The sequence below is a fragment of the Polypterus senegalus genome, chromosome 6, assembly GCF_016835505.1.
Source record: "Polypterus senegalus isolate Bchr_013 chromosome 6, ASM1683550v1, whole genome shotgun sequence".
Taxonomy (NCBI): Eukaryota; Metazoa; Chordata; class Cladistia; order Polypteriformes; family Polypteridae; genus Polypterus; species Polypterus senegalus.
In genome coordinates this window covers 109,998,552-110,022,700 of record NC_053159.1, presented here as the reverse complement: position 1 = coordinate 110,022,700, position 24,149 = coordinate 109,998,552, and the positions used below count along the sequence as shown (strand labels likewise).

Genomic DNA, 24,149 nt, shown 5'->3' with positions numbered 1-24,149 from the left:
TTCCAAGTGGAAAAATCTCTGATAGTACTCTAAAAAGAGCACATTTCTGTTTTTATTCTAACCAATACTACCATGTAAAATGTGCTTCCTATTGCTGGATACCATATGCTAACTAAATGCTATACACACCTGACAAACCCTTCATATACTGGCTCAAAAGAATTGGGCTGTTTGGTTTCAGCATCACACAAGTAGAATCAACTGGTGATTTTAAAAATATGCGCATATATATGAAAAATTAATTCACAGTTATCTACAGTACATTGCCAGTATTGGCCTACATTACTTTTTATGGGTTTAGTTTACTGAGAGACTTGCAATGAGATAATTTTTCAATTCTAGTCACACTGCACAACTGTAAGACACTTATTCAAAATAGAAAAAAGAATTTTGAGGACTACTGCAAAATATAGTCTCAAAACCAGATTCCTGTCACACTTCCCAAGTAAGGTTGATATGAGTTGATATGAATTTTGGATCAACTATTCCTTTCAATAAGAAAAACTATTGAATAGATTATTTGTTAATATAATACATTCTGCTGCAAAAATTCATACAGATGTACGTTACATTATTGTATTTTGTAAATAGCTGGTGCTCTTCTTCTGTGCTGTTCTGCACTGTGTTGCCCTGTAAATATATATCTGGGCACAGGAAACAGAAACTAAAATGTAGAGAGGGTACATTTCAGGCCCATATAATGCTGGACCTGCAAACTTTGTTCTTCATTCAAGTCTTTTGAGTACAGTCATATGAAAAAGTTTGGGAACCCCTCTTAATTCTTTGGATTTTATTTTATCATTGGCAACTTCCTTTTAAAATATGACATGCCTTATGGAAACAGTAGAATTTTAGCAGTGACATTAAGTTTATTGGATTAACAGAAAATATGCAATATGCATCATAACAAAATTAGACAGGTGCATAAATGTGGGCACCCCAACAGAGACATTACAGCAATACTTAGTTGAGCCTCCTTTTGCAAATATAACAGCCTCTAGATGCCTCTTATAGCCTTTGATGAGTGTCTGGATTCTGGATGGCGGCATCTTTGACCATTCTTCCATACAAAATTTCCCCAGTTCAGTTACATTTGATGGCTGCCAAGCATGGACAGCCTGCTTCAAATCATCCTGTAGATTTTCAAAGATATTCAAGTCAGGGGACTGTGACGGCCATTCCAGAACATTGTACTTCTCCCTCTGCATGAATGCCTCTGTAGATTTCAAACTGTGTTTTGGGTCATTGTCTTATTGGAATATCCAACCCCTGCGTAACTTCAACTTTGTGACTGATGCTTGAACATTATCCTGAAGAATTTGTTGATATTGGGTTGAATTCATCTGACCCTTGACTTTAACAAGAACCCAGTCCCTGAACTAGCCACACAGCCCCACAGCATGATGGAACCTCCACCAAATTTGACAGTAGGTAGCAGGTGTTTTCTTGGAATCCATTGTTCTTCTTCCGCCATGCAAAGCGCTTTTTGTTATAACCAAATAACTACATTTTTGTCTCATCAGTCCAAAGCACTTTGTTCCAAAATTAATCTGGCTTGTCTAAATGAGCATTTGCATACAACAAGTGACTCTGTTTGTGGCGTGAGTGCAGAAAGGGCTTCTTTCTTATCACCCTGCAATACAGATTTTCTATCTGCAAATTGTGCTGAATTGTGGAACGATGTACAGGTACACCATCTGCAGCAAGATGTTCTTGCAGGTCTTTGGAGGTGATCTGTGGGTTGTCTGTAACCATTCTCACAATCCTGTGCATATGCTGCTCCTGTATTTTTCTTGGCCTGCCAGACGTGGGTTTAAAAGCAACTATACCTGTGGCCTTCCATTTCCTGATTACAGTTGAAACTGACAGTTTAAACCTCTGAGATAGCTTTTTGTAGCCTTCCCCTAAACCATGATACTGAACAATCTTTGTTTTAAGATCTTTTGAGAGCTGCTTTGAGGATCCCATGCTGTCACTCTTCAGAGGAGAGTCAAAGGGAAGCACAACTTGCAATTGACCACCTTAAATACCTTTTTTCATGTTTGGACACACCTGTCTATGAAGTTCAAGGCATAACGAGCTAATCCAACCAATTTGGTATTGCAAGTAATCCATATTGAGCAATTACATGCATTTATTAAATTTTTGCACAGCCAGTTTTTCATATTTGATTTTATTTCATACAACTAAATACTGCTTCACTAAAAATCTTTGTTCGGAAAACACTCAGATGTTCATAGGAAATGAAAGACATGCCACTGTTATCTTTTTTGTTGAAAGTAGAGTAAATTATTACACAGGCTGAGGGGGGTTCCCAAATGTTTTCATATGACTGTATCTTGCCATTGTTATTCATGGAGTTTCTCAGATTTCTAGTATTGTCCATGTATAGACCTCCTAAATACAATGCGCTTTTCTTTGAAGAATTCTCAGACTTAGTGTCAATTATGATTACCAACTATGACAGGTTCCTAATACAGTAGTTGGTGACTTTAATTGTTATATCGATAAACAGTGTGACCCTAAAGCAAAAGAATTCATGGACCTCCTGTACTCTTTTGATCTGAGCCAGCATGTTCGTCAGTCAACACACAAATGAGGGAACACATTGGATTTAGTTATTACTAAAGGACTAAACATTGATGTGAGGCAGATTGTGGATATCAGTTTATCAGACCATTTTCTCTTACTATTTAATACAGAAATACTGACAGATAAAATTGATGAGAAGCATATTGTTACAAAATGCTTCTTTGATTAATCTGCAGCTTCAAAGTTTACAAACATTTTAAGCAACTAGTTGTGCTTACTACAATAGTGAAAATAATGTAAATAGTAAGGTGGAAAATTTTAATACTAAAGTGAGAGCTGCCACTGACATAGTCACTCCTGAAAAGACAGTTAAAAAATCCTCCAGCACTGTTACACCATGGAAGACCCAGAGTGTCTGTTTTAAAGAAAACATGACGGAGATCTGAGTGTAAATGAAGAAAAACTAAATTGATAATCCACTATGAGATATTGAAAGCTAAAATAACAGAATACAACAACACAGTCCGTCTTGAGAGGCGGTGCTATTTCTCTTAAATTATAAATAACAATCAGAGAGTTTTATTCTCTACAATTGATTGTTTGCTAAACCCAGGTCACTCAATGGAATGCCTCCAAAAAACTTCCAGTGAAACTTGTGAGGCTTTTGCTATATTTTTTAATCACAAAATTAATGTATTAGAAATAATGTAGTACATCAACCCAATACTGATCCTCTTAAAACCCAGTATTCCATTTTAAGCAAATTAAATTCTTTCACCAGGATAATTTTACCCAATTTATATAAAATAATTTCTCAACTGAGACCCTCCATCTGTGCCCTTGACCCAATGCTAACAAGTTTTTTCAAAGAAGTTATCTGATGTGCTAACTGAGAGTGTTCTTGACATAGTAAATCCATCATTAGATATCTTCCCAGACTGTCTTAAGACTGCTGTTGTTAAACCCCTGCTCAAGAAAAATAATCTCAACATTTCTGTTTTTGAAAATTTTAGACCTGTTTCTAATCTGCCTCTCTTAAGTAAAATCCTAGAAAAGGCACTCATTATGCAGCTAAATGATCACCTAAATAAACATTCTGTTCTTGACAAGTTTCACTCAGGTTTTAGAACAAATCACAGTACAGAAACTGCACTAATAAAAGTAGTAAATGACTTGCAGGTAAATGCAGACAGAGGCCACTTATCTGTTCTCATCTGTAGATCTGAATGTCGCATTTGATACCATTGATCACAATATTTTTATAAATCACCTTAGTCAGTGGTGGGCCTATCTGGCAGTGTCTTAAATTGGTATTCTATATGATGTTCCACAAGGATCTATCTTGGGTCCACTGCTCGTTTCAATCTATATGTTTCCATTAGGTCAGATTATCTCAAGGCATAACGTGAGCTACCACAGCTATGCTGATTACGTACAACTGTATTTATCAATAGCGCCTAAAGACCCCGACTTTCTTGTTTCACTGACACAATGTTTTACTTGTGTTTCTGAATAGATGAGTAGTAACTTTCTAAAACTAAATAAGGAGAAATCTTAGTGATTGGCAAAAATGGATACAATCAGGGAATTAGAAATAAACATCTATTAGGCTTAAAAGTCAAGACAGAGGTAAAGAATTTTGTGATAATTATTGACTCTGACCTAAATTTTAAATCACATATTAATCAGATTACTAGGACAGCATTTTTTCACTTATGAAATACTGTATAGCAAAAGTTAGTTAGTTAAGATGCTGAAAAGTTAGTTCACGCTTTTGCTTTTAGTCAACTAGATTACCGTAATGCACTACTCTTAGGATTATCAAAAAAGACATAAATCAATTGCAAGTAGTGCAGAATGCAGCTGCCAGAATCTTAACTAGGAAAAGAAAATCCGAGCACATCTCTCCAGTGTTGATGTCATTACATTGGCTAATGACATTTAAAATTGACTTTAAAATACTAATTATGGTTTACAAAGCCTTAAATAATCTTGCTCCATCATATATTTCAGAATGCCTTTCACCTTACACTTCAAATTGTAACCTTAGATCTTCAAATGAGTGTCTACTTATAATTCCAAGAGCTAAACTTAAAAGAAGTGGTGAGGCAGCCTTCTGCTGTTATGCAAATAAAATCTAGAATGTCTAATGGCTCTGAAATCCGTATTGACCCCTACTTTCTCTGCTGTTTTTGTTCCAGTTTTCTGTGGTGGCAATGTGCACCACCACCACCTGATCAAAGCACCGTGCAGTCCCTACATTCATGGATTGAAGGCCAGAGGTCTACATGACCATCACTGTCTAACTCTTCCATGTGAAGCCTGAAAACCATGATGTCTGATTTAGATCATTAATGTTAGGCAGAATGCCTATTGGTGGCCTCAGAACCCCTGCAGATTTTGTTTTTTTCTCCAGCCCTCTGGAGCCTTTTTTGTTTTTTCTGTCCCTGCTGTTCATCGGACCTTACTTTATTCTTTGTTCATTAGTATTGCCTAATTTTCTTTTTTTTTTCCTTTTTGTAAAGCACTTTTAGCTACACCATTTGTATGAAAATGTGCTATATAAATAAATGTTGTTGTTGTTGTAGGATAGTAAACAGCAAAAAGTCTAAATTAGGGTAAGCTGCGCTAATTAGGGGTGTTCATAAGGAATGTAATGGTTTACTTCATTAGGCAGAAATATATAATAAACAAGAATATTTGAAATATTAGAATGAATTTAAAAGTTTTAAGTCTAAAGATTCTTGATTGTATAAGTCACGACACTCCATATGCTGTTACACACGTGCGAGTAGGAGGCAGCTAAAGGGTCTGAGTAATTGTAATAAAACATCCGACCAGGGGCCGGCGGAGTGCACTGATTGTCTTTCTCAGTTCCCTACAGACCTTTCCCAGGAAATCCTGCAAGGTTCTGGCGCCTCAGAAGCATCACTTCTGGAGCCGGACCCTTTGCTGACATCACTTCCGAAGCCGGGCCCTTTACTGATGTCACTATCAAAGCCGGCCCCTTTGCTGATGTCACTTCTGAAGCCGGCCCCTTTGCTGACGTCACTTCTGGTCCAGGCAACATCACTTCTGGTTCCGGTCCTTTTGATGACATCATTTCCTCTACGGGCCTTTAAAGCCTCCATATTTGGGCTATTGTGATCAGTTCTGTTTTAGACTCTGTTCTATGCACATCGTGCTTCATCAAAATTAACTTTTGCAGCCGGGAAAGCAATATATGGGTGGCTGCCCCAAATCTTTATGATGTCTGTGTTGCATTTTTATCACAATGCCTACATTAGTAGTAACTCTGACCCCTCATACCATATTAGGGGGTGAACCCCTGTGATCTGTACATGTGGCATGTACAGATTCTAATCCTTCTGAATATTTTTGCTGAAGACATTTATTGGTTTACTCTTTATCATTACAATGTTATTTCCTGCTAAAATATGGTCCAAAATTGCCTAAAAGGGAGAGTTTTTGAGTCTACAGGGCCTAAAAAAAGGGGGAAATCCCAAAAAGCTCAACATCTTGCATAACTAGACATCAAGACGAGTTGAACAGCATTTCATACGTTGGGTTTTCGTGTACTAGTGAGTTAAGAGACACCAGACAAAACAAAAAAAAACAAAAAACTAAAGGGATATCAAAGCATTCACAAGTAATTGTTATGAAAACAATAATAATACACATGGTCTTTAACAGTGATATAATTCCCTGTTCCCTGTAAAAAATATGTACACAAGTTTTGGTTCACAGCCATAACAAGGACTCATATTAGGCCAATGATTTTCAGTGTCAGTTCTGGAGGCCTACTGTGGCTGCTTATTTTTGTTCTAACCATTTTTTCAACTGGCAAGTTATTTTACCTATTACTGACCTTATTGTTTAATCAGATGATATTTGTCTTCTCTTAATCTGCCCTGAGAAAAGTTCTATCATTTTGTTCTGTGGAATTTGCTCTCTTATTGAACATTAATAGTAACAATTAAAAACATGTGGATAAGTATCAGGGCAAATGACAATGAATGGTAAAAAACAACAGCTGCTTTACTGTAATGCCAATTAGTATGTTCATTAGTAAATAATGGCTTAAATAACTTGAATACCAAGAAAAGCGGAAAGAAAATCATGATCATGATGGTAATGATGATGATGAAAACCTTAAAATCCAAGAATAAACAACATTTATAAATGTTTGCTAAATCCCAATTTCTATTGTAATTTGTGGACTGACAATACAACATAAAATTGGAAAATAATGACTGTATTAATTAAGGTAGGAGTGCAATTAAAAGCAGAAGTTTTAGTTGGATTTAAAACCTGAAGCCACAGTGGGTCCCAAGGGCTAAACCTGAGAACCACTGCTTTGGGCCAGTACAAAAATCTGGGCCTAATAATCAAATTTTGTCAATATTGTCACCTAAGTGAAAAGAAAACTTTGATTCATGTTTTAGTTATAGTTCTTTTCATCCATTAAACCTTGGAAATGTTTGGGTGAAATGTCTCAGCAAGTCATTTACTTGCAGAAACATGCCAGGATCCTTTGGTAATTTTTTGGGCTGACTGCTATTCCACATTTATTAAAAGAGCACAGTTCTTCAAAGGGGTTTGACAATGTATTTATCTATTCCCTCATTATACTAGGTGTTAAATGTGAAATTGGAAGTTATTGAGATCCTTTATTTTGCTTTATTCACCCAAGTCTTCTCAGTAGAAATTTACTACCTGACTCTTTAGATAGCCAAGTGTAAAAGGTCTAATAAACAAAATTACAAACAGAATAAGAGAAATATGGAATAAGTTACCAAGCTCTGTATTAGATTGTACTAACTTGGGGCCCTTCAAATTTCAACTTGATGTTTTGTGAAGGAGTTAGATAAGTACAAATTGATAAACTGAGCTGTGATGAATAAGAATCTCTTCAATTTAGAGCAAAAATTATTGTATATATTGTATTATATATATGGGTTCTTTTAAATGTTTTAAAATATTAATGTGCATAGTTTAAAAAATGAATTTTAATCAGAATAATAATTAAATTGTTTCATTCTGCAAGTTGTTACCCACCTGCAGCTTATTATTAAGAAAAACAAAAAAACCTTTGCCTTTCAGTAAGACAGCTCCCATGCTATTGCTCAGACAACCAGAAATTATTCATTTTAAATTGAGGCAATATTAAGCAAGAACATACTAAATCAGCAAAATGATCTCTGACAGGGGTGAAGTTAAAGCAAGAAGAATTTAGAAAAATAAAACCAGGCAAATTATATTACAATAATATTTGGGACATCAGGAGACAACGGTTGGGGAACATTTTCTGTTTCATGAGTATACTTTACAAAAGTACATTGTGAATAAATGTTTTATTTTTTAATATTACACATTATTAAAATATTTTTCCAATTAGTATGTCAAAGATAGTTTAAATGTACAGTTCTGTTATTTTCAAATAGCAAATAGACCATCTACCTTGTCTCGACAATTTGCTGCCGTATGGTCTTGATGTATTCAAAACTGTCAAAGCAACAAATATCATACACTAGAATATAGGCATGAGCACTGCGAACTCCACGACAGCAGGCATTGGCCCATTCCTAAGAAACAAAGACACAGAAAAATATCTGATAAACAAGAAAAGTTTGTAAAAACAAGTTCGTGTTTCAAAATCCAGATTTATCCCAAATTGTTACATAGGTTTAACTACACTGATGAGTTCAGTGAACAAATATTATTTTTGCAGATGTTTAAACAATCTATTAACAGTTACACATTAATAACGTATTTTAAAAATACAACCCTAATATTAAACACTGGAGAAAGAACAGTATACATAACTTACTGTTCCTAAGATACAGTATATACTGTACATAAAAAACATAAAAATATATACATGTGCATGACATGTAGGTCAAATGAACTGCCATTGCTAAATTGGTCAGTGTGTGTATGTTAGCCCTGCCATGGACTACTGCCCTGTCCAGGTATTATGTCTGCTTTGTGCTCTGAAATTGCTGGGATAGACTCTCCAGCTGCCCTGCAACACTGCCTTGAATATGTGGATAGGAAAATGATTGGACGTGTCCCTAGTTAAAATAATTAAATCACTCTTTCCTGTCATATGAAGACATACTGTTTAGCTATATATTGTTGTTTTCGGAGTATGTACTACGATGCCCACTTTGCAATTTATGATGACAGCCTTGGCAATCACAATCCTAAAGATACATTGCAGAAAGAAACAAAACTCAGAGATAAGTAGTGAATGAAGTATGCAAATCTTCAGCTGGGATCAACTCATTACTAGGTAAGGGGGAAGCTTTCTGTGTAGTGAGTTTTCCTATGTAGAAACATATTGTGTGCAATGGATCAATTTGGTGTGTCATGTGGAAAATATGTAGCATGTCATAATAAAAAAAAACACACACACACTGCAGTTCTCAGCAGAGATGTGAAGGAGAGGCATAAATAGAACTGATTTTATTGTTGCACTGAGTGCATTACACAGCTGTGGAAAAGAACACAGGTAAACATTTGAGTGTATACGAAGATGTTTTCCACTTCAAAAAAAGCTCTAGCAATTTATGCATTTTGCAGTTGTAAAATCACTTACAAAACATATTTTGTTGTCAGTTTTGCAAAACTGTATGTCATCAAAGCTTAAACTATTTCCCAAGTCATTATCTGTCATTTTATTATCATGAACAGTATTTGTGTATGCTGGGTGTCCAGAATGCTGTCTGTGAAAATTAAGAACTACTGTATATAAATGTTTCAAAATGAATCTGAAATGGGGAAAATTTATTAGATATCTGATATTGCAGCTTTTTACAGTTTTTAAATAAATAAACACTTTACAGAATATATTATATAGGGTGCACCTGGGCTAGGAATTCTGTTACGTGAAAAAATAACACCTTGTAACTGAATATTAATACAGCTTTACCTGGAAAGTGTTGACCGGAAAAGATGGGATAGAAGGGAAGTCCATGATTTGCAGGTTGTGTACATGTTCATTAAGAACAGCGGCCGGCAGGTAGACACGCCGCTTTTTAGTGGGCACATATGTTTCACTAAACTCATTGTAAAGGAACTGTCTCACAATGGCTGTCTTGCCCACTCCTCGAGCCCCCAGGATCGCAATCTTGATCGTCATTACCATGCCAACTTGTAGCTGCCCTGCACCTGCTGGCTTTTAGTGCATTCAGGTGCACAGAACAGCCCGGATGGTGCATAGTTCAGGTGGTGCAACTTACTTCCATTCACAGATCATTGCTAGGAAGACAGAACAAAAAAAGAACAAATTAAATAAGCTGATGTCTTTTGGTAGCTACTTTAGTTTACAGTTAAGACTCAAATACAAACTTGAAATAAAGGTAAATAAGTATCAAGTAAATTTTTTTATCACCGTAGTATTCATCTCCATAGGAAATACGTCTCATCACATAACATTAAAGTACATTTATCAATTGAATTCAACTTATTATTATGATGTATAAATTTAAAAGCAGCCACACAACTGGCAATGAAGATTTCAGTTGATGTAATGTTTGGGATTTTGTAAACACATTTATTATTTTTCTAAATTACATTAGCATATGTATATTAATGTCAGTGTGTGTATTATACTAAATTCTAATCTCTCTATTATATAAAAAAAGACATGTTTAAAGAGACGAGACGTGACTTTCTCAGAAAGACACTTTCATGTCCCGCGAGATGAGACTTTGTGCCAAGAGATCTAACCATACCTGGGGATGGAAAAAGAGAAAGAGTAGATAACAAAGTAGAGCGTTGTAAAGAATTCAAAAACGTTGGCGTGATACACATGCAGAGCAGGTTAGAGATAATGGAAGTTGGAAAATTCGGAAGTCTCAGAAAAATGATAGTAAAGATTGCATTAGCACAAAAAAATGGAAATTATGACTTGGTAAAGTAGCGGAACAGCGAAAAGAGATCGAATATATTGTTCAGATTTAAACTTTAAGTCTGAGACATGTATATCATCGAATTCGTGTTGCCAGGAGGGGACAGTTCCGCCTCTTAATTAAAAGAACAGAAAATCTTCCCCTTCATAAAGGCGCACCTCGGGAGCAGGACCCCCAACAGGAGCAGAGGATGTCTGGGGGAGAAGAGAGATAAGGCATTTAGACAAAAGGACTGCTGCTGTACAGGCCTTTAAATGTTTGAAGTGCCGCACAAGATGCAGATCATGCGGCACGGCAGCAGCAGCAAGCCAGTAGCTGATCGAGCAAAGAAGAGGTAAAAAAACTGTATGTTTCCCATTGTATCACCATTTAAGAGGGGGTTTCGGAGGAGCGACTACATCTCCTTGAGGTGCATTCAGCTCCTTCTCTTCACAACACGAGTGGCAGAGAGGCAAAGTGGCTGGTGCATAGCACAGGCTGGGTTAGGGGGTGTGGTTGGCGAGTTAAGCGAACAGAGGGCAAAGCCCTCTTGTATAAATTAAATATAAAGATCTTAGTAATACAATTAAACTTCATGTGATTGCATGGCATCCACAATACTATTTACCAAAGTTATAAATCTATTTTTTTTAACAAACTGTTATTTCATTTTTGTGTGCATTGTAAAATTGTAAACATTTTATTTAAATGTATTGTTTTTGCTTAACAAAGACATTCAGAAAAAATGGACAGAAATATGACATATGATCAAAGGGTTTTGAGCATGAACCTGCAATAAACTCTATGGTACTGAATTTGTAAGTGCCCAAAGATAAACTCCCATGTAATATAAATTGTAAATATTAAGTTTATACCATTTGTGGTTTATGTTTCTTCTTTCAGAACCAAGTCTATGTCAATGATAAATCCAAGTCAATGTTAAATCAACTATCACGCTTATGTCAAATTTCTATCATTACAAAACAGTATCACTTCTGTCAGATACTACTGGAAATAATTTTTTGTCTGTTTATTCTGTTCTTCATTAACAGTTAAACTTTGGCAAGGTCTGTGCACACTGGATCGCCAAAATGTTGAAAAATGAAGCATTGCTGCACCTAATAAACAAAGAAGAATCTGAAGCTACTGAATTCAGACGTTAGGAATTAAACAAGTGTGCTATTACTGTGGATGAAATCTGGATACATCATTATGACCTAGAGTCCAAATCAAGGTTATAATAAACTAAATTATTATCATAAACTGAACTAAACCAAAACAAAGATGAATACTACTAATAAAAAACTAATAAAATATTTAACAAAACCAAGATGAAAAACTAAAACTATATGAAATTATTAAAGTAACTGTAAAGACTAACTGAAATAACATATTAAAAAATATATTTTCACTTTTCATCACAACCTACATTACAAACAGGCTAAATGGGCTATAACAGCTCCTAAATTAATCAAAATATATGAACAAATATTTGTTCTTTGCTTTTCAAAGAAATATTCCTGCCAGGTATACAGGCTGACCGTCACCTACACATCTCTAATGAATAGCAGATAATGAAAGTGGAAGAGTTAAGTTCATGAAGAAAAAAGTGTTTTATTGCATTGTAGTAGTGACAGTTCTTCGGAAATGAACAATGGCAGCATGATTGATTCTAGTTCTAGTGACAGTGAATCATAAAAAAGTGAGAATTTTGCTAAACTGGTAAATTATGACACCATTTCTGAATGTGTGTGTTAACAAGAGTACTGGGCACCTTTCAAAGCTGCTGTTTACTGATCTCCAGGGATAAAGGCAGAAAGAGGATTCTTTACAGAATTTCAGTCCATAATTAATGGTATATTAGATGTAATTATGACTAAAACAAACAGTGGCAAAATTCTGTATACGAATATTCTGACTTAGACCACATCAGAGATCACCATAGGCAGTAGAAAACAACAAAGTGTAAGTACAACATGGAGAGCAGCAATAAGTAATGCATTGTGTTAGAGCAATTGCAATAGAGTAATAAGCCCATATACTGTATCTTAATGTTCACATACAGAGTCATTACATATTGATTTCCCTACAACCTATGTTTGTTCAAAGAAAAAGAATGGTTTAAATGCACCTACAATCAAAGTACATCAAAGTCAAATTCCACATAATGTAAGACAGGAAAAGTTATCATCATCATCATCATCAGGCTTGGATTTATAATGGTACTACACTTGATTTTGTGTTTAATAGTATTACTAAGAGTTTTATAAAGCATTTTATGTTGTGTTCTGCATTAAGAAGTACAAAAGAGCATAAAGTTTGATTTTTTTTTGTAGTCAAGATATCTGCTATTGTTTTAAAGGGCTAGCAAAGCTATGAAGGATAGACAACTTTATAACCACTGTCATTACTGGGCCACTAATTATGACCAACAGGGGACATTACAGAATTACAGTCAGTCAGGACTCTGAATTAAATACATAAAAGCTCACCAAACTATAAGCTAGGAGTTGGGAGGTGAGCATCTGGCTCACTTAACTGATGGGGGGAAATAAGAAACTAGAGTGCAGAGAAGAGTACAACGTAAGGTGAGACAGGAGTGCTTACTTGGGATTATGGGTACTGCATGAGACACCCTACATTTTGGAGAAATTTGTGGTATTTATGTGCATTGACAGGCTCTGTGGGGAAGTTTTTTCATTGATATACCCATTTATTACAATTTTGCCTGTTCTTGAGACCCTTTAAGTTCTATACATTTTTATGGCACCTCTGCCACGAGAGGAAAGCTGACCTAGTTCCTGGATCCTGCCCTGGGTTCTGGGTCCTGAAGCCCTGGACGCCAGCACTTTCGCCACACCAGGATGTGCTGGCAGAAGGTATTCCAGGGTCACCCGGAGTGCTTCCTGGTGTGGCTGAAGTGCCGGCAGAAGTTCATCAAGGGGCACCTGAAGCATATCTGGGGCAACATAAAAGGGGCCGCCTTCCAACAGTCAGGGAGCTGGTGTCTGGTGGCAGAAGACAAGTCTTCAGAGCGTAGGAGAAGGCGACCCAAAGAGGACCATTGAGAGGTCAAGAAAAAGAGGTGTTTGGTGCCGGAAGCACTGTGTGCTGTGCAGGACTGTGGACATTGTAAATATTTGTAAAGAAATCATGTGTTGTGGACTTAAGATGGTGTCTGTCTGTCTGTGGTCGGGCTGGCTTTTACAATGGCGACAAGGGTGGGATCCTCCGCCTGTTATAATGTGGGGACCCATATAAATAATTTTGTGAGCAGCCTGGCCCTGCAGACACCCGCACACGCACCGTGATGAAAGAGCAACTCACCCAGGGACCGCGGCCGGTTCACGGAGGCGTTATCTCCGACCTGATGGGGAGACAGAAGATCGGGAGAGGCCTGAGGGTGGTTAAATCCCCAACGCTCGTCATCATGGCAGATTCCCAGGTTTGCTTGGAGTCTCGAAGGGCCACACGGAGCAAGGTTACTCCGAAAGATGGCTTCCAGGAGGTAAGTCGGATTCCCAGAGGCAGGCAGCAGAAGGGGCTAGTCATGCAGGAGGAATGTCCTGGACTTGTGTCAGTGGCCGAGACAGGCCGATCTGGGGAGCGACACTGTGATGGTGACGCTGAAAAAAATGGTGGAGGAGAAGCCGCTGCACATCAGGAGGATGCAGTGGCTGAAGAGCTCCCAGGAGAAAGGAGATGTTGAAGGACCAGAACTTTCTCCCCGAGGCTGGTGAGGGATTGGACAGTGTGTGTTGTGTTCCCGCCACTGATTGGATGGAGGCAGGACCAACGAATGTCTGTCCCGAACCAGGAAAGGAGGTTTCATGACGAATAGTTGGTGTGTAGGACTGATCAACCGGTAAGTCCACTGCTGGCTGATGCTCTATCTCTGTTTGCGGCTCGGCGTGAGCTAGAGAGTTGCCTTTAGCCCGCCGGGTCACTCTTCCAGGCTATACGCGTCCTCTGTGAGTTGTTGGAGGAGCTGTATATTCTAGCCGGAGTGACGCAGTAGTGCAGGTAGGTTACACCTGTGCCGTAAAGGGAAAAGGGAGGACGTGCAAAGGGGGCCCGGTATCGGTCGGTTCCGGGTACCGAGTAGCCGTGACTCCGACAGTGGACGCGGTGGTGAGGGCCAAACGTGTGGCAGGAGTGAAAGAAACAAGAGGACAGATAAGACCCCAGATGTTGTGTGCCGGGGGTCTAGGTGCCCTACTCCCAGAGCCAGCGTCAGCCTCATGCTGCTCTACAGGGATGCAGACAGTGCAGGGTCTCCTTTTTTCCCATAAGGAGACTCAGACCGCCAGGACGGCCCAGAGAAAAAGGAGGAGCCGGATAAGGAAAGCTGGCTCAACCAACAAAGAGAGGCATGAGCATCGGAGCCCACGTCGTGTGGTGGGCCGCCTGCTGTGGGCGCCGAGGAAAGCCCCGAGGATGGGGGTGCAGGCGGGCCTGCTGAATGTCCCGACAGTGGGGGCAATGAGATATCGGAGGGGGTTGCCAGAGTAACAAGTGCCAGGGTGTTGGTCAGAGGGAGAAGACGTTGCCTAGTGAGAGAAGCCGAGCAAGGGCATATGGGCAATGTCGTCGCCCCTTGGCCTAGGGTTTACTTTACGGGATTGGACCCTGTACAGAAGTGTGTCGGACCTCGGCCATGGAAGAACTGCCCCCGAAGTACTGGCCGCCACGCCCTACGGGTCTCAGCTGAGGGAAGGGTACTGTCACGGGCGGCTGGGTGCCATACCCAGCCAGGACACCTATATGGCGCCTCTGCCATGAGAGGACAGCCACCCTGGTTGCTATGGGGGTCATGGGAACCGAGCTGGGAAGCTCAACCCTATAAGGTCCTATGGCCACCACCAGGGGGTGGGTTCTGGATCCTGAAGCCCTGGACGCCAGCACTTCCACCACACCAGGAAATGCTGGTGGAAGGTATTCCAGGGTCACCCGGAGTGCTTCTGGTTGCTCAACCGGAACTTCTGCCACACCAGGAAGTTCATCAAGGGGCACCTGGAGCATATCTGGGGCAATATAAAAGGGGCCGCCTTCCGACAGTCGGGGAGCTGATGTCTGGTGGCAGAAGACCAGGCTTCGGAGAGTGGGAGGTGGTCCGAAGAGAACCATTGAGAGGTTGAGAAAGAGAGGTGTTTGGTGCTGGAAGCACTGTGTGCTGTGTGGAACTGTAGACATTGTAAATATCTGTAAATAAATCGTGTGTGGTGGACTTAAGATGGTGTCTGTCTGTCTGTGGTCGGGCTGGCTTTCACAATATGCATATATAGTCAAAGATGAGACAAGAGCCATAAAAAGACTTGGGCAGCCACCCATATAATTATCCTGACTGCAAAATTCATTTTTTTTTTTAGCACAGAGGTGTACTGGTTTCAGTCCAAAATAGAAATGACTCCTGAAGTTGAGATGGTGGGTTTAAAAAGTGTGACAGAGGAAGTGAGGTAGTTATGCCCAGAACCAGAAGAGACATCATCGGGCGCGTGTCCAGAGGGGGCATCTTTTGGAACGGAAGTGACATCATGGAGCTCTTGACTGGAAGTGACGTCATGGAGCTTTTTCCCGGAAGTATCGTCATGGGGACCAGGCGGAATTTCCTGTAATGGGTCTGCAGTGGAAAAACAGAAATGATCAGTGGACCTCGCCATTCCCTGGTTTAGCGTGGAATTACCTTTCTTCAAGCTCTTTAACTGACTCCCATGTGCATGTGTGTGACAAAAAAAAAACACATTACATACACACACACATATACAGTATTAGGGTCATCAAACAATTAGAAATTTTAATTTTTTCACATATTTAACCAAAGTGGTTCAGAGAAATTGGCACTGCTGTAAAACTTTTTAGGTGCTCAAACTTCAGTTTTTTGATACGTGGGAAAACTGTCACATGTGAAATAAATGTGTAAGAACCTTCAGATCTCTATGATAGACATCTATATAAATGTAGAAGTCTACAGTCTGATACAAACCATTTTGCAATAAACGGTGCTAGTTAACGCTTTAGACTCAAGTTGTATGGATTGTCGTCTGCCACAGATTTTGCTGCCTGATGGTAAGAGTTTTTATCAGCAACGTCACTGATATTTTGCTCTTAAGTGATAAGCCAAGAAAGTTGTACTTCTGTCATATTTAAATTTTCTCACACTAAGTTTACAAGTATTAATAATTTTGATCTTTAAACCATCAGGGAGTGTTTTAAATCAAAATCAGGCATCATACATTTCATTTTTCTCAGCTATTGTTAAGAGACTAGTATAGATCAGGGGTTCACAAACTTTAAGTCAAAAAATGCTGTACCTTCTGGTCAGAGAGCCCACAAATATAAATTCAATCCGATTAAGCAGAGAATGATCTTAGATCTTGGTTACTACTAAAAGTGGTAACACTGCATGATTTTGTATAATAGTCAACATATTAATCAAAGCAAATGCTTAACTTAATGCAGACTATTGACAAATATGTGACAAAATGTCACATGATATCTCTAGGCCAGGGGTTTTCAGCCTTTTTTTCTTGGCCATAGCACCTGCATATTTTGAAGTATTCTTTAAATTGTTAAGTACTGAACTGTAACTAGACACTAATACTGCATTTGGGGATTTTGATTATATTCAATTGACACCAAAGTTTTTTGTATGGTTGTGTGTGTCTTTTAGTTTTTCTTATGGACATCAAATACTTTTCTGTTTATTTTCTAATGTAAGAACAGTAGATTTAGTAAGAAATAAAAGTTAGAAGATATAAAATTTCCATATTTTTAATTTTAAAATTATACAGCTACATAGTACTAGGGTGTTGTACCATGTTAGCCATTATGAATGTAGAGAAGAACCAAGCAAAATGACACCTTTTATTGGCTAACTAAAAAGATTACAATATGCAAGCTTTCGAGGCAACTCAGGCCCCTTCTTCAGGCAAGATGTAATAATTGTAAGAAGGGGCCTGAGTTGCCTCGAAAGCTTGCATATTGTAATCTTTTTAGTTAGCCAATAAAAGGTGTCATTTTGCTTGGTTCTTCTCTACAGTTACATATGAATCCAAAATCAAACGAAGTAGAAAAATAACTAAAGTTACATATAACTTGAGGTCAAAAAAAGAGGAAAACAACTCAAAGTCATTTGTGAAGATTGAGTGTCTTTATGTTTTACTCAATGATGTCAATGTTGGGTTACAGTTTTGATAACTTTAAGCATAGTTCTGTTTCTAAATTTAGCCTATTCTTGCATTTATTTTTAAAGGAAGAATGAAGGTTACCAAATATTGGCAACTCTGTCTTCCACTATTGATTAATATTAATAACACTAAATATAAATGTTAGCTCCATTAGCTTTTTTAACATGTAGGTGATTAGATGTATAAAAAGTATTATGTTATGTATTTTGTTATTAATTATTAAAATTTGTCTATATTATATATAATTAATTAGTGCTGGGCGGTATACCGGTTCATACCAAAAACCGATTTTATTTTTGTTATGATATGGATTTTTCTTATACCGCAACACCGGTTTAAATAGCCTAAACAACGTTCGGAACGTGGTGCAGCGGGAAACTGTTTAAGGGGGGACATTTTTCACTGCTGCACCGCTAAACACACGTGCAACAGAGTACAAGCATTAGTGGAGGTATTCAGTGGTGAAAATGGACAGAGAACATTTCGAAACTGAAGCTGTAGCAGACGATAAAGTTGAACATGATGACTCAGAAGAACTTTTTCCAAAAAAAGGAGCCGTGTCTGTTGTCTGGATATACTTTGATTTTAAAAGGTCGGATGTGGACCATTATGTTCAAATGTGTGAATACTGTTTCTATACTACTGGATAATCCTGCAAGCCAAGTTGTACTTGTTTTACTTTTTTTCAATACTGTGTAATGTACAGTGTAATAGTGTGACGACATGTTGACTTTATTCTCGACATTTCCACTTTAATGTCGATGCTTATGACAAGAAAAAAGTCGACATGCTGACTTTATTCTCGTAATTTGTCATTAAAGTAGAACATCTTAAACTAAACTTCATCTTAAAATGAATATTCAATTTACTAGATTTTCTAAAACCCCGTCATAAGTTATGTAGCACATTAAATGCTTTGTGTTAAGTGTTCCCCAAGCCATGTTAATCACTACGTGCCTCTTAAACTGACTTCCTCTTGCACTGAGGAGGCGCAGGCAGTGATCACCACACAGAATACATTAATTTCATGATACTCCTGCTCCCTGAACATTTAGAATGCTAAGCTAAATACTTCACAGCAGAACAAGACAGTGGATCAGTGTGGCTGTTTTTTTCCAAAAGCCCTGGAAATTTTATCAGGAAGCATGGCATTATGGACTCAAATACCAAGAGGTTTTAGATCAAAGTCTGGCTGCCTCTGTCAGGAGGCTAAGAATGGGTCATGGATGGAACTTTACCTGGACCTTCTTCAAAGCAAACTTCCAATTCCACACAAAAATAACTCACTGGCCAGAAAATTGAGCTTTTTCAGTGCCCATCCCATTAAAAACTGAAAGCTGAAGAGGAGCATCTGTAAGCGAGGTATAGGGGAATTATCTCTGACCCCCTTATATAAATTCACTTATTTCATCCAGTGTTGTAGAGAGAGACTCAATGTTGTTATAGTAGCAATGGATGGGTGCCCAAAGTACTAACTGCAGGGTTGGTGATATTTGTGGCACTTACCTTTTGGGGAAAAAAAAATATTTTTTGAGGATGTTTTTTAACTGAATAATTTTATCTCAATTAATGGCTCAACTTCTCTCATAATTTGAGTGAAGATCAATCTAATGAACAAAAAAAAAATTTTTTCATATCCCTTTTTCCTGTTGTTACCAAAGAAGCCAATAATTCTGAAGGGAAATGTACATTTGCAAAAATGAATACCATTTAATAGCAACTATTAATTTACTTAAATAGAAATATATAAAGGAACATAGCTAGAAAAGAAAATTCTGCTTTCATCACTAAATATGTAAGTTTACTCAGTGTCAGTGTCAATGTGTTAAATAGAATTCAGAAATATAACCAAAACCGTGCTGCTAATACTTCATTTATTAAGTGAAACACTTTGCAACTTGAATTTTTCTAACAAAAAATAAATCATTATATTTCATCAAAGTGTACTGTTCCTGCTCCAACTGCAAGACAGACAAGTGTGTTTGTTTACGTGACTAGTAATGATGGCAACTTTGAACTTTTCTGAAAATTGTTCATCAGACTGTTAGATTTGTACATTTCATTCACTGGAATATTTCAATCACAAAGAGCAAATTGTTTGAGACCTACATATCACTCTTCACCGATTCTGATCACCTCACTTTTATGACAGCTGCATTTCAATTCTAGTGCACTAATATAACTGGATGAACTGAAGTCATTAGATTGCACATTTGAAAAACATTTTTAGAATGTAACAACCTGTTTTCATGCAGCCATCTGGTTACACTAGTATCACTAACAATCTGCAAAAAGTTGCTTCATTTGATTATATCAGTGAAAGGCAACCTTTTTTGAGTTGCGGCGCACCTGAGGGACTGCCCATAAATAAAGTCGTGATGACACAATCTATGGACAATCGCCAATAAAAACAGTTCATTTTACAAGTTTGAAAGACATTTTATTAATAAAGGAATCAAAGGATAAATCTTAAATTTAATTAATGTTAATGTTGAGATTGTTTTTCAGCACATATGAGATTGATGCGAGGATCAATTTTCGAAGGACAGACGCACACTTCCTTGTCGATCATTTGAAGTCTCTCGCGTTTCTTAGACTTCATTTCCGTAAGTGTTCCATTATGTTTTTCCAATATAAAATATATTTTTTTAAACATTATCTTTTTAATCAACCAAAAGTTCAAAAACACTAGAAATTTTAAATATTTTACAAAAGTTTTTGCGGCGCCCCTAGAAAGGGTTGCCCGACAATGGATTATATAAACCATAGACTGTCTCATTTAAAAAAAAACATAAATCAGGTTGTACAATACAGGTCAATCAGGATGTTTTGGCCATTCGACCCAATGCCATTAAACAAAATGCCATAAATAAAAATGTTGCAAAAACTGACAGTTTTATAATTGCATATTTAACTGAGCATTTTCTGCAAAGTTATTTGTGAGTAATGCCAATCATGAAGCTTTACTTTAGAAATTAAAATGTACATTAAGTAACAGCAGCTACATTAGAGAGAATTATCCAAAAAAACATTTTCATCACTACAAAATTTTCAAATTCTTGGCATATTTAATATAAATGTACTATACTGTATTTCACCACTGATTATATCCTACATTTGCAAGAAAATGCACAGCAATTCTACATAAAAGACACATTTCTTTATGTTCATCAAAAATTATCTGTATGCTAAATAAATATTCATTCATCAATTTCCAGAACCTGCCTGCATACTCCTTTTATATAAAAACAAGCATGGATTTAGCGATGCTTTAAAAAACAAAAATAACAAACAACTGTACAGTGGTTACTCTGGCATAATTCCCAGAGAGACATATTGGGTAAACAGCTGAATTACATGGTCTGCTGCTCATCTCTATTCTCCCACCTATTCTCACAATATAATCTGATGTTGAGTAATGGTAGGCAATAGTCTAAGGAATTGATGCACTGTCCACTATTCTCCATTTTTCTCACAAATGCAGGATCCACAAAAATTCATCATTTTCTTTTTTGCTGCCCTTTATGGCAACATTTTCTCACTCTCAATTAAGCAGTCAGTCAACACTATTTCATTTGAAACTCCCATCAGATTTGAAGCTTCTCACATTTTTTTTGCTTTTGATGGAATGTAATGTGTGCATGTTGCAATCTGGGAGTTGAGGTTTTACTGAGGAGAACAAGCCATGTATAATTAAAAATGGACAATACAGTCAGCTTTGTATTTCATTTTAACAGAACTAAAATGCAATTAAAGGGTTCAGATAATAGGCAAATAGAAAACTGTTTTTAGGCAATTTAATTAGTTTTATGAACCAAAAAAAAAACAAGTCAGTAATCAATAAAGAGTACAGTACAGGTATTGTGTACAAATACCAAAGAGTATGACCCCAATTTGTCACTGAAAATAATCTGTATGACTATAAAATGCTTCTTCAGAGCAACATCATTTATATAGCACATTTTCATACAAGGGTGTAGCTCAAGGTGCTTTACAAGTACCTAATGAATTACAATTACAAAAAGGCAAAAATGAAACCAATCTCTACCACAAATGATCCTAATTAATTAACAACAAGGAGATTATGAACTTGCTGGATTTGACAAACATGCTGGCATTGCTTTATGAACTATAAATATATTTGTTAACATTTAAATGTAGTGTGGGGAACAGCACGGACACAGACAGGTGGACATCGTTGGTTTAAACCCACACACGTTTATTTACAATATTTATATTACAAGTGCACACACAACCCAGTGCCGCAGCTCTTTTCCCGTGGTCCCCAAAGCCACCAGGGCGGTCACATCCTCCTGGTCTGGAGGAGGCGCAAGCCCTCCTCTGGTCCTACTGGGCATCCCGACTGGGTACCACCCCCAGCTGCTTACCACAGTGCCCCATCTCCAGCTGAGACCGATAGGGGCCAGCGGCCTGTCCTGCGAGGGCAGGTCTCCAATGAAGCGGGTCCTACTGCATGTCCAGGGTCCGGTCCTGCAACATAAAAGTGCTCCCCACTCCAACCGGCACCCCGGGAACTGCGCCTTTGGCACCCCTGACACTGTTGGGACAACAGACGGGACCGCTTGCACCCCCGTCATCTCAGCTGACTCTGGGGTTTCCGTCTGTCTCCGCAGAGGGCAGCCCTTCACTGGACGTGAGCAGCCTGCCTCACGTCCTCCCTTATCAGAGGAACTGTCTCTCTTCCCTCGGCTCCTCCTGTTTCTCTGGGACGCCATGACAGTCTGGGACTCCCTCCCACGCTGGCTCAGGGCATAGGGCACTAGGACCCACGGCACTCATCAGTCGCCGTCCTGCCTGCCTTCTCGCTCTTACCCCATTCACCACACAATCAGCTCTCACTGTCGCATCCACTATCGGAGCCCCCCCTACTTGAATCTGATCACTTTTGTCACGGTTTTTTTTGGTGGGGCCTCCCTTATCTATACTAATAAAAGGCAAAGCCCTTACTGACTCACTCACTGACTGACTGACTCACTCATCACTAATTCTCCAACTTCCTGTGTAGGTAGAAGGCTGATATTTGGCAGGCTCATTCCTTACAGCTTACTTACAAAAGTTGGGCAGGTTTCATTTCAAAATTCTACGCGTAATGGTCATAACTGGAACCTATTTTTCTCCATATACTGTAATGGACTTTAGCTCAATGGCCGTGGGGGGCAGAGCTGCGTGTGACATCATCACGCCTCCCACGTAATCACGTGAACTGACTGTGACCGCAGTACGTAGAAAAGAAGGAAGAGCTCCCAAAGAACACTGATGAAAAACGCCAAATACTTTATTTGCAAGATACAAGTTTAATGAGAAGACACGAGGTATAAACGAGACTTTGGATCACTTTGTAACGGAGTTAAAATTGCTGTAGCATTTTAAGTGCTGGGTCTTAGCTAACATTAAATAAAGCCGTAGACATCGCAACATCACACAAGAGAGCAGCTCACGTGAACTAACTGAACGCAGTACGAGTGATCACTTCCATGCATCAAACCTGTTCAAAAAACGCATTACACAATTGACAAGGTAGGAAAAGAATATGCTCCGAATTGAGCTCCACAGCTAACGCTGTCTTTGGAAGCAACTTCGCCACGCTGCCACCAAATACTCACAGAAAAATCCACAAGTTAATACACACGCTGTCTCTAGAGTTTCTCCACAATCAATGTATTCCTCGCATCCCCGTTATACCCTCTGATCTCCCATTTCAATTTAGATGCCTCCAATTTCCAGTAAGGCTCTGCTTCGCGATGACAAGAAATAAGTCTCAGGGACAGACCCTACAAAAGGTTGCCATTGATTTCAGGCAAGATTGCTTTCTCCTGGACAACTATACGTTGCATTCTCAAGAGTGAGCTCGCACAGCTTCGTCATATTACAACCAGAGTGCTGAACTAACAACGTGATATATAAAGAGAACTATAACAATCGTAATAAACGAACAATAAAACAGCGGAGAACCCGTGGATTAAATAAAAAGGCAGCTTCCTTGGCAAAGCAAGGAAAAAGGATGGCTTTATATGTCATTCGTTTATAAAACAGCGGAGAAGCTGTGTAAAGGCTGCTTCACAAAAAACCAGCAGAGTGCCTTATATGAGCAGGCAGTCAGCTAAAGAAGGGAATCAATAAATATCTATAATCGTAATAAACAACCAAAAAATAGCGTACAAGCCGCGGATTAAATAAAGAAAACGGGTACCTGAACAGTAAAGTAAGTCTCGAATAGCTACACAATAACTATAACAATCGTAATAAACGAACAATAAAACAGTACAGAACCGCGAAACAAGGAGAAACGACGGCCTTATATGCCGTTCGTTTATAAAGCAAAGGAGAAGCTGTGTGAAGGTAGCTACACAAAAAAACAGCAGAGCGCCACACTCTGAATGTATTCCTCGCATCACCGTTATACCCTCTGATCTCCCATTTCATTTCAAATGCCTGAAATTTCCAATAAGGCACTGCTTCGCGATGACAATTAATAAGTCACAGGGACAGAAACTACAAAAGGTTGCCATTGATT

General features: G+C 38.3%; 1 protein-coding gene across 3 annotated transcripts in view; it reads right to left on the bottom strand.

Annotated features, from left to right (window-relative positions):
* The window catches only part of LOC120531385 (ras-like protein family member 10B), a 52,296-nt gene that overhangs the window by 8,931 nt on the left and 19,216 nt on the right, over window positions 1-24,149 (bottom strand). For all 3 annotated transcript variants that reach the window (XM_039756760.1, XM_039756757.1, XM_039756758.1), the window contains exons 2-3: window positions 9,467-9,795; window positions 7,993-8,117 (exon numbers count right to left, since the gene is read on the bottom strand). In XM_039756760.1, the coding sequence (XP_039612694.1) occupies window positions 7,993-8,117; window positions 9,467-9,682 (341 nt within the window). In that variant the 5' untranslated portion in view covers window positions 9,683-9,795. The remainder of the gene's footprint in view (window positions 1-7,992; window positions 8,118-9,466; window positions 9,796-24,149) is intronic.